The sequence below is a fragment of the Myotis daubentonii genome, chromosome 2, assembly GCF_963259705.1.
Source record: "Myotis daubentonii chromosome 2, mMyoDau2.1, whole genome shotgun sequence".
NCBI classification, from domain to species: domain Eukaryota; kingdom Metazoa; phylum Chordata; class Mammalia; order Chiroptera; family Vespertilionidae; genus Myotis; species Myotis daubentonii.
The window spans coordinates 199,243,452-199,264,963 of record NC_081841.1 but is presented as its reverse complement, the minus strand read 5'-3'; the positions used below and the strand labels follow the sequence as shown (position 1 = coordinate 199,264,963).

General features: G+C 43.6%; 1 protein-coding gene across 3 annotated transcripts in view; it reads left to right on the top strand.

Annotated features, from left to right (window-relative positions):
• BAG4 (BAG cochaperone 4) overlaps nucleotides 1-21,512 on the top strand; it is a 44,680-nt gene that overhangs the window by 11,071 nt on the left and 12,097 nt on the right. For 2 of the 3 annotated variants that reach the window (XM_059685400.1, XM_059685399.1), the window contains exon 2: nucleotides 1,190-1,297. The exons of the other annotated variant lie outside the window; for it this stretch is intronic. In XM_059685400.1, coding sequence (XP_059541383.1) covers nucleotides 1,190-1,297 — 108 coding nt within the window. The remainder of the gene's footprint in view (nucleotides 1-1,189; nucleotides 1,298-21,512) is intronic. 3 annotated transcript variants of the gene reach the window in all.

Below are 21,512 nucleotides of genomic sequence, written 5' to 3'. Positions count from 1 at the left end.
TGAGTTGATCTTGTCTCATCAGAGTTATTGGCTTATTGCAAATAATTACATTAACTTTTTGAGTTGGACTTAAAAGCTGTAGAGTTTAATGTCATAGCTAGATTTTCTCCTTGGAGAAAATTACCAAATTGTTCTATATTAATTCCTGATATGAAGTTAGTTATAGGTTACCAGCACAAAGTTGAGCCATAGCAGAGTGTAGAGCAGTGATGCCGAACCTATGACACGCGTGTCAGAGGTGACATGCGAACTCATTTTTTTGGTTGATTTCTCTTTGTTAAGTGGCATTTAAATATATAAAATAAATATCAAAAATATAAATCTTTGTTTTACTGTGGTTGCAAATATCAAAAAATTTCTATATGTGACACGGCACCAGTGTTAAGTTAGGGTTTTTCAAAATGCTGACACGCTGAACTCAAAAGGTTCGCCATCACTGGTGTAGAGGAATGTGAAAAAACTAGAGTAGCCAGGCAAAGAAGTTGAGTATTAAAGTTTTATGTATTTGAAGTACTAAAAGTTTAATAAAGTAAATTTGAGGTAAAGTTTAGTAGTAATACTTTCAAGTTCCAAAGTTATTGAAATAAGTAAATACTACTCAACAATGGCAAAGAACTATAATTTGCTGCATTAATTAAATTTTAGTATTGATGGAGTTAGTGATTGGCGAGGGATAAAGGAATCTAATGTTTCTGGTTTTGCTAATCATCTTGACATAGTAAAATTCCTTTATATATCATTTGGTCTGGTAGTATTGGCATAATGCATAAGAACAGGTTTTTACTAGACAGTCAATATTGTTTTGTTCTAGGGCATGGGTGTGAAACATCCAGCCCGTGGGCCATATTGTTTGGTCTGGCCCTGCCAAGGCATTAGGGGTGAGTTAATTAAATGTCTGACCAAATGTAGCAGGCTAATTTTTAAGTTGATAATTTTGTACAGCCCATGAATGATGTTATAAATATCCGAATGGCTCTTGGCAGAAAAAAGGTTTCCCACCCCTGTCCTAGGGCATGTGATTTATCATATATATCTGCATCAATTTAATAATAATTGATTTTATAGAAGGGTTCTAGTGCTTTTTCTTCTTTTTTGAAACTTATATCTGTCTCTCTCAACTTCTCAGAATAATGTAAGAATGTTAGTAAAAGTGCATTTATTTTCCACTTTCTTTTGTTTCTTGTTTTAGGAGCAGCCACCATATCCTAACTACAATTCCAACTACTGGAACTCTGCCAGACCTAGGGCTCCTTACCCAACAAGTACATATCCTGTAAGACCAGAAATGCAAGGCCAGGTATGGTCTAAAATTGACAGAGTTTCTGAATATTTTCTTAGTGAACTGATTTATTTTCAGGAACTATGGAGATTTCATAGTAATGATGTGTGGGGTTTTGTTATTTAATATACCTTAATCATCTTAGTATTTTTAGCTTAAAGATAAATATCTAGACAAATATTACCTATAACAAAGATAGCTTAAGGCATAATAGTTTATTTCTCAGGATCTGGAAACAAAAATAAAATGTACTTATTTTTTTAAATTTAACCTTTTTTAGAAATATAATTGGCATATATAACATTATATTAGTTTGAGGTATATAACAATGATTAAATATTTGTATATATTGCAAAATGATAGGTCTAGTTAACATTCATTACCATACATAATTACAAATTTTACTTTTTTGTGATGAAACATTTTAAGGCTTATTCTTTTAGCAACTTTGAAATATATGGTACAGTATTAACTATGGTCACCATGCTGTACAGTACATCTTCATAATTTATTTTTTTTATACCTGGAAGTTCGTACCTTTTGACTGCCTTCATTTATTCCTGCTGCCCCTTTCTCTCATCCTCGAAATCACCAGTCTGTTCTCTGTATCTTTGAGTTGGGCTGTTTGTGTTTAGTTTAGATTCCACATATAAGTGAGATAATATGATATTTGTCTTTGTCTTTCTGGCTTATTTCACTTAGCATAATGCCCTCAAGGTCCATCCATGTAGTTCCAATTGTCAAGATTTTCTTCTATTTTTATGGATGAATAATATTCCATTGTATACATATACCACATTTTCTTTATCTGTTGATCCATTTATGAACATTTTGGGTGTTTCCATGTCTTGGCTATTAATAACTAGAGGCCTGGTGCACGGGATTTGTGCACTGGTGGGGGGTGTGTGGCCTGTGGGGATCCACCTGCTGTGGGAGCAGCCGCTCATCCTGGTCAGCGGAGTGGCACTCCCACTGTGGGAGCTCATTGACCACCAAGGGGCAGCTCCTCCGTTGAGCATCTGCCCCCTGCTGGTCAGGGGCTGTCATAGCAACTGGTCGAGCAGTTGTTCACGGTTCGGTCGCTGGGCTTTTATTATATAGGACTAGAGGTCCAGTGCACAAAAATTTGTGCACTGGTGGGGTGGGGGGTGTCCCTCATCGCCACTTGTGCCCTCTCACAGTCTGGGACCCCTTGGGAGATAACGACCTGCTGGCTTAGGCCCACTCCCGGGTGGCAGAGGGCAGGCCCAATCCCTAGGTGCCTGCCCTGCAGCTCCTGGTCGGGATCAGAGCAGGGCCGATTGGGGAGTTGGGGCGCCGCCCCCTTTCATGCACAGAGCAGGGTGGATTGGGAGGTTGCGATGTCACCCTCAGTCATGCTCACGGTAGGACCGATTGGGGGGGTTGGGGCGCCGCCCCCTGTCACACTCAAGGCAGGGTCGATGGGAAGGTTGGGGTGCCGCCCCCTGTCTCCCACAGAGCAGGGCCAATCGGGGTTGGGGCACTCCCCCCTGTCACACTTAGGGCAGCGCCAATGGGGAGGTTGCGGCTCCACCCCATCACACACAGAGCAGGGCCCATGGGAGGATTGGGGAGCTCCCCCCGTCACACTCAGGGCAGGGCCAATGGGGAGGTTGCGGCTCCACCCCATCACACACAGAGCAGGGCCCATGGGAGGATTGGGGAGCTCCCCCCGTCACACTCAGGGCAGGGCCAATGGGGAGGTTGGGGTGCCGCACCCTATCACACATAGAGCAGGGCTGATCAGGGGGTTGGGGAGCTCCCCCCTATCAGGCACAGAGCAGGGCTGATCAGGGGATTGGGGCGCCTTCCCCTTTCACAAACAGAGCAGAGCGGATAGGGAGGTTGTGGCCCCGTGCCCTTTCACACACAGAGCCACAGGGCAATCAGGGGGTTTGGGCACTGCCCCCTGTCACGCTGCTCCAGAGGCTAGGAGGCCTCATGGCTCCGCTGATCCCAGTGCTAGGAGGCCTCGCTGTTCTGCTGATCCCGGTGCTGGGAGGCCTCGCTGCTCTGCTGATCCCGGTGCTGGGAGGCCTCACGGCTCTGCTGATCCCGGTGCTGGGAGGCCTCACGGCTCCGCTGATCTTGAGTTCAGGAGGCCTCGCGGCTCCGCTGATCCCGGTGCTGGGAGGCATATTACCATTTTACTATATAGGATAGAGGCCTGGTGCACGGGTGGGGGCCAGCTGGTTTGCCCTAAAGGTGTCCTGGATCAGGGTTGGGGTCCCGCTTGGGTGCCTGGCCAGACTGGGTGAGGGTATGATGGCTTTTTGCAGCTGGTCACACCCCCTTCAGGGTGGGGGTTCCGCTTGGGTGCCTGGCAGCCTGGATGAGGGGATGATGGCTGTTTGCAGCTGGGGCACCCCCTTCAGGGTGGGGGTCCCTACTGGGGTGCCTGGCCAGTCTGGGTGAGGGGCTGAGGGCTGTTTTCAGGCTGGCGGGTGACTGAAGCTCCCAGCCTCTCCTTTTTTCCTTTTTTTTAAATTCTGGGATTTATTTACCTTCTATGACTGTCACTGGAACTGAGAGCCGGCTTTAGCTCAGACCTCGGCTGCTGAAAGCAGGTTTCTGGACTTTGTTTACCTTCTGTATTTAAAACTTTGTTGCGACTCCAGCTCTGAGATCCCGGCTGACTGAAAGCAGGTTTCTGGGGTTTTGTTTAGCTTCTATATTTGTAACCATGTTTCTTAGAGAGCAGCTCAGAGCCCAGCAGCGGCAGGTGGGGAATGTTGGCTTCCTCTGTCACTGGAGCAAGCAATCCTCCTGTTTGTGTCAGTTGCCTGGCCGCCGGCCGCCATCTTGTTTGGCAGTTAATTTGCATATTTCCCTGATTAGCCAATGGGAAGGGTAGTGAAGTTACAGCTAATTACCATGTTTCTCTTTTATTAGATAGGATACTTTACTGAACATGGGGTACAGATACCTTTTTGAATTAATGTTTTGTATTCTTTGGATATATTTCTAGATACGACATTGCTGGGTCACGTGGTAGTTCTATTTTTAATTTTTTGAGGAACTTTATACTGGTTTCCATAGTGGCTGCACCAATTTATAATCCCACCAGCAGTGCAAAAAGGTTCCCTTTTCTCTACATCCATACTAACACTTGTTTCTTTCCTCTTTTGATAGTAGGCATTCTAACAGGTGAGGTATGCTCATTGTGGTTTTGATTTACATTTCCCCGATGATTAGTGATATTAAGACTCTTTAATGTACCTGCTGGCCATCTATACGTCTTCCTTGAAAAAAATGTCTGTTCAGATCTTCTGCCATCTTAAGCTGATTATTTTTGCTATTGACTTGTATGAGGTCTTTATATATTTTGTATATTAATTCCTTATCAGAAATAGAATTTGCAAACATTTTCTCCCGTTCAGTAGGAGAAATGTGCTTTCATTTTGTCATGGTTTTTTCTTTGCTGTGCAGAAGCTTTTTAGTTTGATATTTGTCCCACTTATTTATGTTTGCTTCTGTTGCTTTGCCTTTGGAGTAAGAACATTTGACTTCTGCCCAGACATAGCTTAGTGGTTGAGCATTGACCTATGCACCAGGAGGTCATGGCTTGTTTCCCAGTCAGGGCACATGCCTGGGTTGCAGGCTCAATCGTGCAGGAGGCAGCCAATCAATGATTCTCTCTCATCATTGATGTTTCTATCTCTCTCTCCCTCTCCCTCTCCCTTCCTCTCTGAAATCAATAAAAAAATATTTAAGAAGAAGAAAATTTGACTTCTTTTATTTTAAATATTTCAAGCATATTGAAAGCAAACAGAAAAAAAATGTACATTTTTAAATCCAGCTCCTTTGTCAGTTTTTAAGTTTGCCACATTTGTTTCAGATTTTTTTTAAAAAGTAAAACAGCCCTAACCGGTTTGGCTCAATGGATAGAGCATTGGCCTGCAGACTGAAAGCTCCCAGGTTCGATTCTGGTCAAGGGCATGTACCTTGGTTGTGGGCACATCCCCGGTAGGAGGTGTGTGGGAGGCAGCTGATCGATGTTTCTCTCTCATCGATGTTTCTAACTCTCTATCCTTCTTCCTTCCTCTCTGTAAAAAATCAATAAAATATATTTAAAAAAAAAAGTAAAACAAATACAATGGAGCCCCATATAACATTTCTTTCCATTTTTGAAGTTATATTTATTATATTATACATGTGTTTATGTTTTTACTGTTTGTATATGTATTTACATAGTATTATTTAATGTCTTAAAACTTGATCTGAGTGGTTTTACCCAAGCATTCTCTCCTTGCTCTTTTTACTCAACATGGTTTTTTACTTTTCTGTATGAGATAAGGATTTCTCTGGGGTAATCTGAAAATTTAATTCTGCGGAGAACCTTAATTTACATGAACTCTGATCTGGATCTAACATTCAAATTATTTGAAAGCTGTTTACATGCAGTCATTTTGATGCAAATACATTCTTTTTTTTTTTTTTTAATATATTTTATTGATTTTTTACAGAGAGGAAAGGAGAGAGACAGAGAGCCAGAAACATCGATGAGAGAGAAACATCGATCAGCTGCCTCCTGCACATCTACCACTGGGGATGTGCCCGCAACCCAGGCACATGCCCCTGACCGGAATCGAACCCGGGACCCTTCAGTCCGCAGGCCGACGCTCTATCCACCGAGCCAAACCGGTTTCGGCCAAATACATTCTTATTAAATACTAGAGGCCTGGTGCACAACATTCGTGCACTGGGTGGGGAGGGGGGCTGTTCCTCAACCCAGCCTGCACCCTCTCGCAGTCCAGGACCCCTACAGGGATGTCTGCCTGCTGCAGAGGTGGGAGAGGCTTCCACCACTGCTGCTGCACTTGCTAGCCCTGAGCCTGGCTTCTGGCTGAGCAGCGCTCCTCTTGTGGGAGTGCACTGACCACCAGGGGGCAACTCCTGCGTTGAGCATCTGCCCCCTGCTGGTCAGTGCACGTCATAGCGACCAGTCATTCCACTGTTCAGCGATTTGCATATTAGCCTTTTATTATATAGGATAGCCAAATTACTTTTTTCAGAGATGATTCTACCAATGAGGAAATGTTTAAAAAGTTAAGTCACCCATAATCTGGCCACTTCTATTTTTTTCTATCTAGATACCATATTTTACATGCAAATAATATTTTAAAAATATGATTGTAGTACAGTGGGGCCTTGACTTAGGAGTTTAATTTGTTCCGTGACGGAGCTCGTAACTCAGATTACTTGTATGTCAAATCACTGTGACATTCGCCGCGCCAACTAGCGGTGGGGTATCTGAAGCTGGCTCATTTGTAACCCGAATTTTAGCTCGCAACTCAAAGCAAAAAATCAGCCGAGAGACAGCTCGTATCTCGAAAAAACTCGTTAGTCGGGACACTCATAAGTCAAGGCCCCACTGTATATTCAGTTTTACAGTGGCTGCACTTAAGTAGCTTTCAAAGAATTTGAATTTTAGATCCAGGTAAGAATTCATGTAAAATAATGTTCTCTGCAGAATTAAAATTTCGATCACTGTAAACTATCCTATACTAATAAAAGACAAACATGCAAATTGACCATACTTTTGCTACACCTTAAGCCACGCCCACCAGCCAATCATAGCAACTATATGCAAATTAACCCAACCAAGATGGCGGCCAGCAGCCATGTTGCTGGAGCGAGCAGGAGGCTTACTTGCTCCAGTGATGAAGGAAGCCAAGGTTTCCCGCCTGCCACGGCCTGGCTCTGAGCTCCACTGAAAGCAACAAAGTTTCAATTATAGAAGGTAAACAAACCCCAGATATCTGCTTTCAGCCAGCGGTGGCCATGGAGCTGGAGCGAGCAGGAGTGGGTTGCTCCTGGTGATGGAGGAAGCCAAGCTTTCCTCAGGCCTCCACTAAAGGCAACAAAGTTTCAATTATGGAAGGTAAATAAATCCCAGAATAAAAAAAAAAAAAAAAGAGGCTGGGAGCTTATGTAGCTAGGGTGCTTGGCCAGCCTGAAAACAGCCCTCAGCCCCTCACCCAGACTGGCCAGGCACCCCAGTGGGGACCCCCCACCCTAAAAGGGGTGTGGCCAGCCTGAAAACAGCCATTAGCCCCTCACCCAGGCTGGCCAAACCTCCATGGGGTGAGGGTCCCCACTGGGGTGGACATCCTCCGAGGGGTCCCACATTGCAAGAGGTCATAGGCCGGGCTGAGGAACCCCCGAGTTCACAAATTTTTGTGCACTGGGCCTCTAGTACTAATATAATTCTGATGGGTTTCAAATAGTTGGATACTATATTCAATTCTGTTCTAATTTATTAGTGATATGTAGGCTGAAATAATAGCAGTAAGTTTTTTTATGGGGCTGAATAATTAATTCACCTAAAAAAACCACATTATGTTCCTTTTTTCCCTGCATTAATTTGTTGATGTAATCAATTCTTTAAGATTGATTTTGAGCCAGAATAATTAAAGTTAGAGCAAGGTTTGCATATTTATTTAGGGGAAATATAAAAGCAATCTTTTTAAAAATAATAATCAAGTATATGTGAACTTTAGGATAAGGTTGATCCGAGATAGTGGAATGCAAAATAAAGACAACAATGATGTTACTACTTGTCTATCACAAACTTCCATTTTTCTAATGTGTTATCATTCCTGTGACTGAAATTGAGAAGCAGGCATTGTTATTGCTTAGTGCTACATGCTTGTGGTTTGGCCACCTATCCTTTCAGGTGAACAGTTCAGTTGTTCTTAGTACATTCACAGGTTGTGCAACTATAATCACTGTCAAATTCCAGAACATTTTCATCACCCCAAATAGAAACTATATACCTGTCACCCCATTTCTCCCACCTCCTAGCTCCTGGCAACCTCGAATCTACTTTTTAATCTCCCTGAGTTTGTCTATTCTGGACATTTCATGTAAACAGAATCATGTGACTGGTATCTTGTGACTGGCTTCTTTCACTTAGTATAATGTTCTTTCATGTTGTGTTATGTCATTTCTTTTCTATGGCTAAATAGTAATATCCATTCTGTGGTTATACCATATTTATTTTACCTATTTATTGGTTAATAGAAATTTGAGGTTTTCTACTTTTTGTCTGTTTTGAGTCATGCTGCTATAAACATTTGGGTACCAGTTTTTATATGGACATATGTTTTCCGTTCTCTTGCTTGGGTAGGTACCTAGGAGTGGAAATGCTGGGTAATATGTTAACCCTGTATAACAGTTTGAGGAACTGACAAACTGTTTTGCAAAGCAACTGCATCAACTCACATCCCCAGCAGCAATAAATGAGGGTTTCAGTTTTTCCATATTCTTGCCAACACTTGCTATTTTCCTTTTTTTTTTAAACTAATATATCTAGTGGGCATGAAGTTGTATCTCATTGTGGTTTTAATTTGCAGATTCCTGATGACTAATGATGTTGAAGGTATTTTCATGTACTTATTATTAGCCATTCATGTATTTTATTTGGAGAACTATTCAGATCCTTTGTCCATTTTTATAATGGATTTTTGAAAATTGTTGACTTGTAAGAGTTCTTTATGTATTCTAGATAAAAGTCTGTTATGAAATATATGACTTACAAATATTTTCTCCCATTCTGTGGATGTCATTCACTCTTTTTTAAAAAAATGTATTTTTTATTGATTTCAGTGAAAGAGAAGGGGAAGGGGGAAGCGGGGAGGGAGGGAGAGAGGGAGAGAAATAGAGATAGAGAGAGAGAGAGGAGAGAGAGAGAGAGAGAACGATCAATGAGGGAAACATGGATGGGCTTCCTCTTGCACACCCCCTACTGGGGATTGCAACACAGGCATGTGCCCTGTCCTGGAATTGAACCAGTGATCTCTTGGTGCATGGGATGACGCTCAACCAACTGGGCCAGGGCTTTTCAGTCTCTTGATAGTGTCCTTTGAAGCACAAATGTTTTTAATTTTGATGTTTTTTATTTTGAAGTCTAATTTATCTTTTCTTTCCTTTGTGGCTTTTGCTTTTGGTGCTTTATCTAAGAAACCATCACTGAAGCCAAGGTCACAGAGATTTGCTCCTATGTTTTCTTTAAAGAGCTTTTAAAAAAATAGTTTTAGCTTTTATATTTAGGGGGCTGTGATCCATTTTTAGTTAATTTCTGTATATGGTGTGAAGTAGGGTTCAACTTCATTCCTTTCCACATGCCTATCCAAATATTTTAGTACCATCTGTTGAAAAGACTAGTCTTTCCTCATTGAAATATCTTGGTACCTTTGTTGAAAATCAACTGACCATATATATGACTTTATGGCAATATCAGATTGTTTTGAATACTATAGTTCTGTAGTAAAATTTGAAATCAGTAAGTATGAGTCCTCCAACTTTCTTTTTCAAGATTGTCTTGGCTGTTCTGGGTCCCTTGCAATTTCATATGAATTTTAGGATCACCTTTCAATTTCAGCACAAAAGGTACCTAGGATTTTCGTTGGGATTGCATACAGATCAAATTGAGGAGTAGCATGCATTACTTTTACAGTTAATGTGAGAGAAAGACATCACTCTTTTAAGTATGAGTCACAATTTTTCTTAGCAATGTTAATTTTTATGATTTCATCAATTGATCTTATTGGTAAATATTGTTCTTAGAACATGGCATTTTCCCCTCTTAAAGGAAGGAATTTATTACATGTGTATATTACATATGTTTAAGAAAGAGTCACTTATTATTTGTAATGATTTTTTGAAAGCAACAGTAGTGACCCAAAGGTATCTAGACATCTACCCGAATGGGGTAGCACATGTATTTTTCTGATGAAACATCATGGGGGAATTACAGTTTATTTTCTGACCAAAACAGACTCCTGTAGTGGTATGTAGATATGACTAGTTTCTTTTTTAAAAAAATTAAATGGTGTCACTCATTTGCCTTCTCGCTGCCACTTCATGTTAGTCTTGCCACATGATCATTCTTCTATTTGGTAGGTTTTATATATCTTAAAAATTCTAATTCAGAAACAGTTTTAATAAACCAAGAATGCATAATTACATGTATTTGTTTTCTGAGAATGTGGAATTTATATCCATTTCTTTAAAAGTATTAATGTTGCTAAGGCTTCTTCTCAATGCACCACGTTGATTAGCCTGCTTCACTTTCAGGTGCAGTTTATGTACTGTGCAGCTATTGGGGCAATCTTTGATATATAGCTTTCCTCATTTTTCAGAGCTTCGTTCTTCAGCTAATAGTAAGGATTGGTAAGAGGAGCATGTAGGGCGATTCATGGAGCAGGGTGTGAGCAGCACTGAAGTACACCAACTCATACAGAGGCAGAAGATATTGTGTCACCAGACTGTTGATGAAGTTCGTGAGGTATTCTCTGAGTTCTTTAAACTAAGATTACTTATTATTTTCTCTAATAACTCCTTCATTTCCATCAAGGACTTCTGGAAGTGAAAGAAGCCTTGCCTTGATTTTCTTCCTCTTTGGCTTCTGTTTCAGAGCTCTGAAACTGGGCCAGGAACTTCTTTATTTTCTTTGCTGTGCTGCCAGACTACTTTTCAGAAGAAGACTTAAAAACTTCGAAACATTTCTGAAATATGATCATTACCTCATCTTTAACCAACATCTTTAGCAACTGACTCCATGTTTTTTTTGTACACATGCACATTGTAGGTCAGTGATCTACCAACAAGGGGGTACTTGGGAAAAGGTATGAACTCATGAAGACATCTAAAAAACAGGAAGTAATTTGTATGACAAACATGCAGTTTTCTAGTGATGATGTGGATTGTTTAAAAATCCTCTTATTGAGCCCTGACCAGTGTGGCTCAGTTGGTTAGAGCGTTGTCCTGTGCACCAAAAGGTGGAGGGTTTGGTTCTGATCAGGGCACAAACCCAGGTTGCGGTTCCATCACAGCCAGTATGGGTTTGGGAGGCAACAATAGATGTCTCTCTCTCTCTCCCTCTTCTCCCCTTTCCTCTGTCTAAAAATCAGTTTTTTTAAAAAGAAGTAAAATCCTCTCATTGATTATTAATTCAACCTGGTTTTCTAAAGCTTCTTTTCCTTGTACCTTCTAAAGCAGAGGTGGGAAACCTTTTTTCCTGCCCAAGGGCCATTTGGATATTTAGAACATCATTCGCAGGCCATACAAAATTATCAACTTAAAAATTAGCCTGCTATATGTGGTCAAACATTTAATTAACTCACCCCTAATGCCTTGGCAGGGCCAGACCAAAGGATTTCTCAGGGCCCTGCAGGAGAGGATGAAAGACGTTGGGTGTTTTCACATTGATTTTCTGATAAAGGAGATATTCTCTTGGCTTCTGAGAGATTACACCATAGAACACAGAGTGCCTGGGGATAGGGATGATCTAACAAAGAACTGAGGTCCTTTTATAACATTCTGAATTGAGAAATCATGATACAAAAAGGCATTGTATCACTTTTTCATTTAATTTAAAGGGGAGTTAGGTTGTAAAATACTATGTTATTAAGTACTATGGTGAGGCACTTCTGTGAGACAAAAATTGTAGAGGTGGTGCATGAGGAAGCAACTGGGAGGTGATAATTGATTTGACAATTCCAAAAATGAGTATTAGTAGAAATTCAAGTTGATGTTGACTGTTGATAACTGTGAAATCTTGGAATATTTTGTGGTGAAGCCTTCCGTGTTCTTCAATATAAACAAAACAGGAGGAGTTGTGGTGCTGCTAGAGGAATTTTTTATTATTACTTATGTTTGCTGTTTGATATTCATTTATCAGATGGAAAGGGAATTCATTGAACAGTATTGTTTTTTGGGTGAGAGACCTGACCACTTTTCTCTTCTTTAGATTCTACATCCATACAAAAATTCATTAACTGTGAAATCACCTTTTGGTAGAAATATATCATACTAGATAATCTTTAACTTGCAATGTAATGCCATATTTTCACTTTGAATGCTAAGTCATGTCTAGCTATATGTTCATCTAGAACAGGGGTGGGCAAACTTTTTGAGTCGAGGGCCACAATGGGTTCTTAAACTGGACCGGAGGGCCGGAACAAAAGCATGGATGGAGTGTTTGTGTGAACTAATATAAATTCAAAGTAAACATCATTACATAAAAGGGTACGGTCTTTTTTTTTTTTTTAGTTTTATTCATTTCAAATGGGCTGGATCCGGCCCACGGGCCGTAGTTTGCCCACGGCTGATCTAGAACAAGAGTAGCAGTGGGAATTTCTCTGAGTTTAAAAAGTTCCAGTCTCTTGACTTCCTCCGGAATCCAGATTGAGTATCTATCTATATAAAAGCCTAAGTGACTGAATGGCCGAACGACCATTTGGCCGGTCTCTATGACATGCACTGACCACCAGGGGGCAGATGCTCAACACAGGAGCTGCCCCCTGGTGGTCAGTGCATTCTCACAGCGGGAGTGCCACTCAGCTGACTGAGGGGCACCAGATGCTGGCAAAAGCAACTGTGGCAGAGTGAATCTCTCCCACCTCCACGAACAGTGCACTACTGAGTGGAGGCGGCGGCAGGTGCAGCAAGGCCGGGATGAGCAGGAGCGGGGCCAGGATGAGTGGGATTGGTGCCAGCCTGGGCTCCTTTCCAGTTGCCTGATTCCCGTAGGCCAGGCTGAGGGACCCCACCTGCCAGAGGGTTCCCACTTACTCTGCAGACACCCTTTGAGTCCCAGTGCCACCCCAGGTGCAGCCGGCCAGGGAGGGACCATGGGAGGTAGGCTCCAGGGCGTGTCTGGCCTGTCTCCCAGTCCCACCTGCTGGCCACTTTCTAATTAATTTCCTTTCAATGTGCATGAATCCGTGCACTGGGCCTCTAGTTTTACAGAAATTTAGTGACTGTCAAAGATTTTAATTCTTCATCAGTTTCAGATTTCATCTCTTGACATATCAGCTGACATGTTTCACATCACAGCTTGCTGTCACCAGACACAAGTTTCCTCTTCATTAAAATAGTGTACAGTAGGTCCTCAGGTTACGTCGGAGATCCGTTCCTATGGCGTGACGTAACGCGATTTTTGCTGTAAGTCAGAACCCACCTACATAAGCACCTACATCACTCACATGGAGCACATACACAGCAGTAATGAAGTCAAACAGTAAAAAAAATTTAAAAGAAAGATAACAATTCCTGACCTTTACTTGTGGTAAATAAATAATAACAAACACAAAGCACATATGTACATACGTCGAAATGATGAAACTTTTTATTTTTAATAAATAAATGGGAGATGGTGACGTAACCACGAAACGATGTCCAACGTAACCCGAGGACTGTCTGTACTTGGAAGAGGGTCACCTGTGGACTGAAGGGTCCTGGGTTTGAGTCTGGTCAAGGGCACGTACCTTGATTGCAGGCATGATCCGAGGGTGGAGACAACCAATCCGTGTGTCTCTCTCAGATTGATGTTTCTCCCCCTCCCTCCCACTCTCTAAAAATCAATGGAAAAATATCGTTGGGTAAGGATTACCAAAAAAACCCAATACTCTACTCAGAAACCAATGAAGAAGCTGTGGTCCTAGCAACCCTCTAGATCAGCCGTGGGCAAACTACGGCCCACGGGCCGGATCCAGCCCGTTTGAAATGAATAAAACTAAAAAAAAAAAGACCGTACCCTTTTATGTAATGATGTTTACTTTGAATTTATATTAGTTCACACAAACACTCCAACCATGCTTTTGTTCCGGCCCTCCTGTCCAGTTTAAGAACCCATTGTGGCCCTCGAGTCAAAAAGTTTTCCCACCCCTGCTCTAGATTCTAGACACACTTGGGATTTAATGACATTTTTAATTATATAAAAATTTTTTTACTATAAAGAGTGCAACTTTATTATTAATAATTTGGAAAATAAAGAAAGGGAAGCAAAAATACTCTCAATTATATTATCCTAATGAGGGAAAGCAGAGTTTGCCACCCCAAAATAGTCCTTTTGGGATATCGATTACTTTAAGCTGGTTATTTTTTAAGAAACAAAAGACTCATAAAAAAACCTTTGTCAGGACAAAGTGGCTGCCCAGGTCCCAGGCTCAGGCATGACTCAGCACTAAACTCGCTGCCACTTCTCCTGGATCCCCCTCTCTCCCCAGATTCCACAATTCCACACCTTCTCCCACACACCAGCCACAGGTACCGAATGGCCCAAGAAGCATTAGTAGAAAGAAATATACTCCCATCAAGATTGACAGTCTCGGGAGAAACCAAGATGGCGGCATGGGTAAGCACCGGAGATTGCTGCCTTGTACAACCACTTCAAAAATACAACTAAAAGATGGAATGGACATCACCCAGAACCACAGGAAGGCTGGCTGAGTGGAAATTCCACAACTAGAAGGAAAGAGAAAAGCATACCGAGACTCAGAGGAGGCGCAGTGTGGAAGTGAAATACTAAGGTGCGGAGGTGTGTGCGGAGCAGGCTGGCGGCTGAGGGTGCAGTTGTCTGTTTCAATAGGGAGGGAGTCTCAAGCTCTGAGCTCCAGTTTGGGGCGAGTCTCTAGGGACCCAGACTCAAATGGGAGAAGTGGGACTGTCTGGCATCTGTCAGAACTTGAGGGCAGCTTTCTCTCCGAGGTTTGCAGCGGTTGCTGGGACACTGAGAGGCAGAGCCTCTGGGGATGGGACTGAGAGCAGCCATAACTGCTCGCTCCGCCCGCCCTGCTGATCCCCTGGGACCTGCTCCGCCCCACCCAAGCCCTGCACAGAGGCATTTGCGGGATAGCCTCAGGCAAAGGCTAGATTAGCATCTCCCTAGAGGACAGAAGTTCTCCCACTGCAGACACAGCTGATTCTCACAGCCAGTTGGCCTGGAGGTCAAATCCCTCCCAGTGTTACCTACAATAATCAAGGCTTAGCTACAACAAGACTGAGCACAAAGACCACAAGGGGGTGCATCAAGAGTGTCTAACTCAGGTAATTGGGACACTTAGCACAGAAAGCCACTCTATCAACACAGCGAAGCATAAAAAATGCCGAGACAAAGAAACAGGACACAAATGATAGAACTGGAGGAAAGCAGGCTGCTGGATATAGAATTCAAAACCACACTTTTGAGTTCTTTCAAGAGTCTTCTAGAGACTGCCGATAAACTTAATGAGATGTACAAGAAATCTAATGAGACCCTTGATGTTGTGATAAAGGACCAACTAGAAATTAAGCATACACTGACTGAAATAAAGAATATTATACAGACTCCCAACAGCAGACCAGAGGAGCGCAAGAATCAAGTCAAAGATTTGAAATGTGAAGAAGCAAAAAACACCCAACCGGAAAAGCAAAATGAAAAAAGAATCCAAAAATATGAAGATAGTGTAAGGAGCCTCTGGGACAGCTTCAAGCGTACCAACATCAGAATTATAGGGGTGCCAGAAGATGAGAGAGAGCAAGATATTGAAAACCTATTTGAAGAAATAATGACAGAAAACTTCCCCCACCTGGTGAAAGAAATAGACTTCCAAATCCAGGAAGTGCAGAGAATCCCAAACAAAAGGAATCCAAAGAGGACCACACCAAGACACATCATAATTAAAATGCCAAGAGCAAAAGACAAAGAGAGAATCTTAAAAGCAGCAAGAGAAAGAAAGTCAGTTACCTACAAGGGAATACCCATACGACTGTCAGCTGATTTCTCAACAGAAACTTTGCAGGCCAGAAGGGAGTGGCAAGAAATATTCAACGTGATGAATACCAAGAACCTACAACCAAGATTACTTTATCCAGCAAAGCTATCATTCAGAATTGAAGGTCAGATAAAGAGCTTCACAGATAAGGAAAAGCTAAGGAGTTCATCACCACCAAACCAGTATTATATGAAATGCTGAAAGGTATCCTTTAAGAGGAGGAAGAAGAAGAAAAAGGTAAAGCTACACATTATGAACAACAAATATGCATCTATCAACAAGTGAATCTAAGAGTCAAGTGAATAAATAATCTGATGAACAGAATGAACTGGTGATTATAATAGAATCAGGGACATAGAAAGGGAATGGACTGACTATTCTTGGGGAGAAAAGGGATGAGGGATATGCGGGAAGAGACTGGACAAAAATCGTGCACCTATGGATGAGGACAGTGGGTGGGGAGTGAGGGCGGAGGGTGGGGTGGGAACTGGGAAGAGGGGAGTTATGGGGGGAAAAAAGAGGAACAAATGTAATAATCTGAACAATAAAGATTTAATTAAAAACAAAAACAAAAACAAAACAAACCTTTGACCCTCCCACTTATCTGTCTAAAGCAGTGGTTCTCAACCTTGGCTGCACATTAGAATCACCTGGGAATCTTTGTTACTAATGTTGTGGCCCCACCCCATAACAAAGAAACAGAATTTCTGGAGGATGAGGCCCAGAAATCAGGATTTTGAAAAGATTCCCAGGTGATTCTAATGTGCAGCCAAGGTTGAGAACCACTGGTTTAAAGGAATTCAGATCAAAAGACCTGCTTAATGGATGGGAGCTATTCTCGATAGTTGTTTTCCTTAGCATATATGAATTAAGTGTGGCAGACAGACAGGGAGGATCCAAGTAACTCTTGTATGTTAGGTTCTCCTCTGTATCCTATTGTTTCTGGGTGACCCAGCAAGAATTTGTTTACCACATGTTTGCTCTTTCTCATCTACCTGTAAATTGCATATGTTCTTGTTGAAATACTAGAGTCCTTCCTCCCTCTCCTTAGTTTAGAATGGCATATTAGCCTCAACTGCCCAATGTGACTTTGGATTTCATATTCTTTTTTTTATATATATATATTTCTTTATTGATTTCAGAGAGGAAGGAAGAGGGAGAGAGAGATAGAAACATCAATGATGAGAGAGAATCATTGATTGACTGCCTCCTGCATGCCCCCGACTGGGGATCGAGCCCTCAACCTGGGCATGTACCTTTGGCCGGAATCGAACCTAGGACCCTTTAGTCCGCAGGCCGACGCTCTATCCACTGAGCCAAACCGGCTAGGGCTGGATTTCATATTCTTATGGAACCCCTAAATGTACATCCATAATAATAAAAGCATAATATGCTAATTAGACTGGACAGCCAAACGACCTTGTGGACAACCATGCTATGACACCCACTGGCGCCAGGCCAGCCAAGGTGGGTGCAATGTGATTGGTTGGGGTCCTGGCCATCGCCCTGTAGAGGAAGGCCCAGGCTACCGACTGGCGGGCTGTAGCAGGTGGGTGGGTCCTCCCTCTGCGGGGGTGATCCATTGAAGAGCCCTGGCCAGGTTGGCGGGGCCTACCTTTTTGGGGTGACCAATCGCAGGGCTCCCGGACTGTGAGAGGGCACAGGTCGGGCTGAGGGGACACCCAGTGCACGAATTTCGTACATCGGGTCTCTAGTATGTAATAAAATTGGTCATTTTTTAAAATTGAATTTTAGAAAGGGAGGAATGGAGAGGGAGAGCGAAACATCAATTGGCTGCTTCCTACACACCACCTACCTGGGGATTGAGCCTGCAGTCTGGGCATATGCCCAGACATGGATTGAACTGGCAACTTTTCATGCACCGGCTTATGCTCAACCAGCTCAGCCACTCCAGCTAGGCTAATAGTGACTTTTTTTTTTAATATCGCTTTTTATTTTTATTTTTTTATTTTTTAAATATATATTTTTGATTTTTTACAGAGAGGAAGGGAGAGGGATAGAGAGCTAGAAACATCGATGGGAGAGAAACATCGATCAGCTGCCTCCTGCACACCTACTGGGGATGTGCCCACAACCAAGGTACATGCCCTTGACTGGAATCGAACCTGAGACCCTTCAGTCCGCAGGCCGATGCTCTATCCACTGAGCCAAACTGGTCAGGGCTAATAGTAACTTTTAAAGGCAGAATAAAATTCCCTCAATGAATGGCCCATCATCTACTTAATGATTCCATTATTATAGAGCATTTAGGTTGTTTACAATTTTGTGTGATTATAAATAATGCTGTGATGAACAAATTTATGCCTATAACTTTTTCTCTAGTTGAATCATTTTCTTAGGAAGGATTTCTAGAAGTTAAATAACAGTACAGAGCCCTGGCTGGGATGGCTCAGTTGGTTGGGCATTGTCCTCTGCACCGAAAGGTTGCCAGTTCTATTTCTGGTCAGGATACATGTTCTAGTTGCTGGCTCCATCCCTCATAGAGGGCTTGCTGGAGGCAGTTGATAGATGCTAAGTCACCAACTGTGTATGTTGTATTAAGGGATTCTTTGTTTAGGCACATTAACCCATGGGCAGAAGACCTTAACAGCCTCCTAATGGCTTTAACAAAGGATGGTTCATTTTCCTTCTACTCAGGGAATGCCTTGCTGGAATCTTCCGTTGAACCACTCCCAGGCATGTGGTGATAATAGCCTGTCTTTTATCTTCTTGCTATAAAAGTATGACTAGGAATTTAAGTTATTTTTCACATTGATCACATTGATTTATCCCAATTTTTATGTGTTAGATTAGGAATCAAATTTGAATTTCATTTTCTTCCATCATTAACAGCTATATAAGATCAGGATTCATCTAATCAAATAAAAGACTAATAGGGTAATTAACCATACCTCCGACACGCTTCCCATTGGCTAATCAGGGCGATATGCAAATTAACTGCCAACCAAGATGGCGGCCGGCAGCCAGGCAGCTGAATCGAACAGGAGGTTTGCTTGCTCCAGTGATGGAGGAAGTCAAGGTTCTCGCTTGCTGCTGCCAGGCTCTGAGCTGCACTCTAAGAAACAATGTTGCAATTATAGAAGCTAAACAAACCCCAGATACCTGCTTTCAGCAGCCGAGGCCTCAAGCTGGAGCTGGCCTCAGAGCTAAAGCCGGTTCTCAGCTCCAGTGACAGCCATAGAAGGTTAATAAATCCCAGAATAAAAAAAAAAGAAAAAAAGGAGAGGTTGGGAGCTTCAGTTGCTCGCCAGCATGAAAACGGCCCTCAGCCCCTCACCCAGACTGGCCAGGCACCCCAGTGGGGAACCCCACCCTGAAGGGGGTGTGACCAGCTGCAAACAACCATCATCCCCTCATCCAGGCTGGCCAGGCGCCCAAGCGGGACCCCACCCTGATCCGGGACACCCTTCAGGGCAAACCAGCCGGCGCCCACCCGTGCACCAGGCCTCTATCCTATATAATAAAAGCGTAATATGCAAACTGACCCTAACAGCAGAAAGATTGGGAATGACTGGTCACTATGACACACATTGACCACCAGGGGGCAGACGCTCAATGCAGGAGCTGCCCTCTGGTGGTCAGGGGCTCTCACATGGGAGGAGCTCTGCTCAGCCACAAGCCAGGCTGATGGCTGCCAGTACAGCTGTGGTGGTGGGAGCCTCTCCTACCTCCTCAGCAGTGCTAAGTATGTCCGACTGCAGTTTAGGCCTGCTCCCCGCTGGCTAGTGGACATCCCCCAAGGGCTGCCGGGCTGCCAGAGGGATGTCTGATTGCCATCTTAGGCCCAATCCCCCGGGGAGCATGCCTAAGCCAGCAGGTGGTCATCCCCTGAGGGGTCCCAGACTGCAAGAGGGCACAGGCTGGGCGGAGGGACAGCCCCCCCCCCGCTCCCCCCCCCAGTGCACAAATTTTTGTGCACCGGGCCTCTAGTATCTAATGATAGACAAACATGGTAATTGACCATACCTCCACTACGCTTCCCATTGGCTAATCAGCAGGATATGCAAATTAACCCAACCAAGATGGCGACCGACATCCACGCAGCTGAAGTGAGCAGGAGGCTTGCGTGCTCCAGTGATGGAGGAAGCCAAGCTTCCTCCCTGCTGAGGCCCGGCTCTGAGCTCCACTCTAAGCAACAAAGTTGCAATTATAGAAGCTAAACAAACCCCAGATAGCTGCTTTCAGCAGGCCATGGCCTCGGAGCTGGAGCGGCAACAAAGTTTCAATTATAGAAGGTAAATAAATCCCAGAATAAAAAAAGAAAAAGAAAAAAAGGAGAGGCTGGAAGCTTCAGTCGTCAGCTTGGCCAGCCTGAAAACAGCCCTCAGCCCCTCATCCAGACTGGCCAGGCACCCCAGTGGGGACCTCCACCCTAAAGGGGGTGCAGGCAGCCTGAAAACAGCCATCAGCCCCTCATCCAGGCTGGCCAGGCACCCAAGCGGGACTCCCACCCTGAAGGGGGTGTGACCAGCTGCAAACAACCATCATCCCCTCACCCAGGCTGGCCAGGCACCCAAGCGGGACCCCCACCCTGATCCGGGACACCCTTCAGGGCAAACCAGCCAGTCCCCACCCATGCACCAGGCCTCTATCCTATATAATAAAAGCGTAATATGCAAACTGACCCTAACAGCAGAAAGATTGGGAATGACTGGTCACTATGACACACATTGACCACCAGGGGGCAGACGCTCAATGCAGGAGCTGCCCTCTGGTGGTCAGTGAGCTCCCACATGGGAGGAGCTCTGCTCAGCCACAAGCCAGGCTGATGGCTGCCAGTACAGCTATGGTGGTGGGAGCCTCTCCTGCCTCCTCAGCAGCACTAAGGATGTCCGACTGCAGCTTAGGTCTGCTGCCCGCTGGCAAGTGGACATCCCCCAAGGGCTGCCGGGCTGCCAGAGGGATGTCTGATTTCTAGCTTAGGACCAATCCCCCGAGGAGCAGGCCTAAGCCAGCAGGTGGTCATCCCCTGAGGGGTCCCAGACTGCAAGAGGGCACAGGCTGGGCGGAGGGACAGCCCCCCCCCCGGCCCCCCCCCCCCAGTGCACAAATTTTTGTGCACCGGGCCTCTAAAAAATATATATATATATATATATATATATATATATATATATATACATATATATATATATATATGTATGTATGTATATATTGATTTCAGAGAGGAAGGGAAAGGGAGAGAGAAACAGAAACATCAATGATGAGAGAGAATCATCGATTGGCTGCCTCCTGCACGCCCCCCACTGGGGATTGAGCCCACAACCCGGACATGAGCCCTTGAATGGAATTGAACCTGGGACCCTTCTATCCGCAGGCTGACGCTCAATCCACTGAGCCAAACTTAGTGCAGGATTGTTTTAAAATACATATATATATTTTTATTGATTTCAGAGAGGAAGGGAGAGGGAGAGAGAACTAGAAACATCAGTGATGAGAGAAAATCATTGATCAGCTGCATCCTGGGTGCCTCACACTGGGGATTGAGCCTGCAACCCAGGCATGTGCCCTGATGGGGAATCGAACCATGATCTCCTGGTTCATAGGTTGATACTCAACCACTGAACCACGCCAACTGGGCAGATTCTTTTTTTGAGGTATAACTGAAATATTATATTAGTTTGAGGTGTACAACATAATAATGGTTTGAC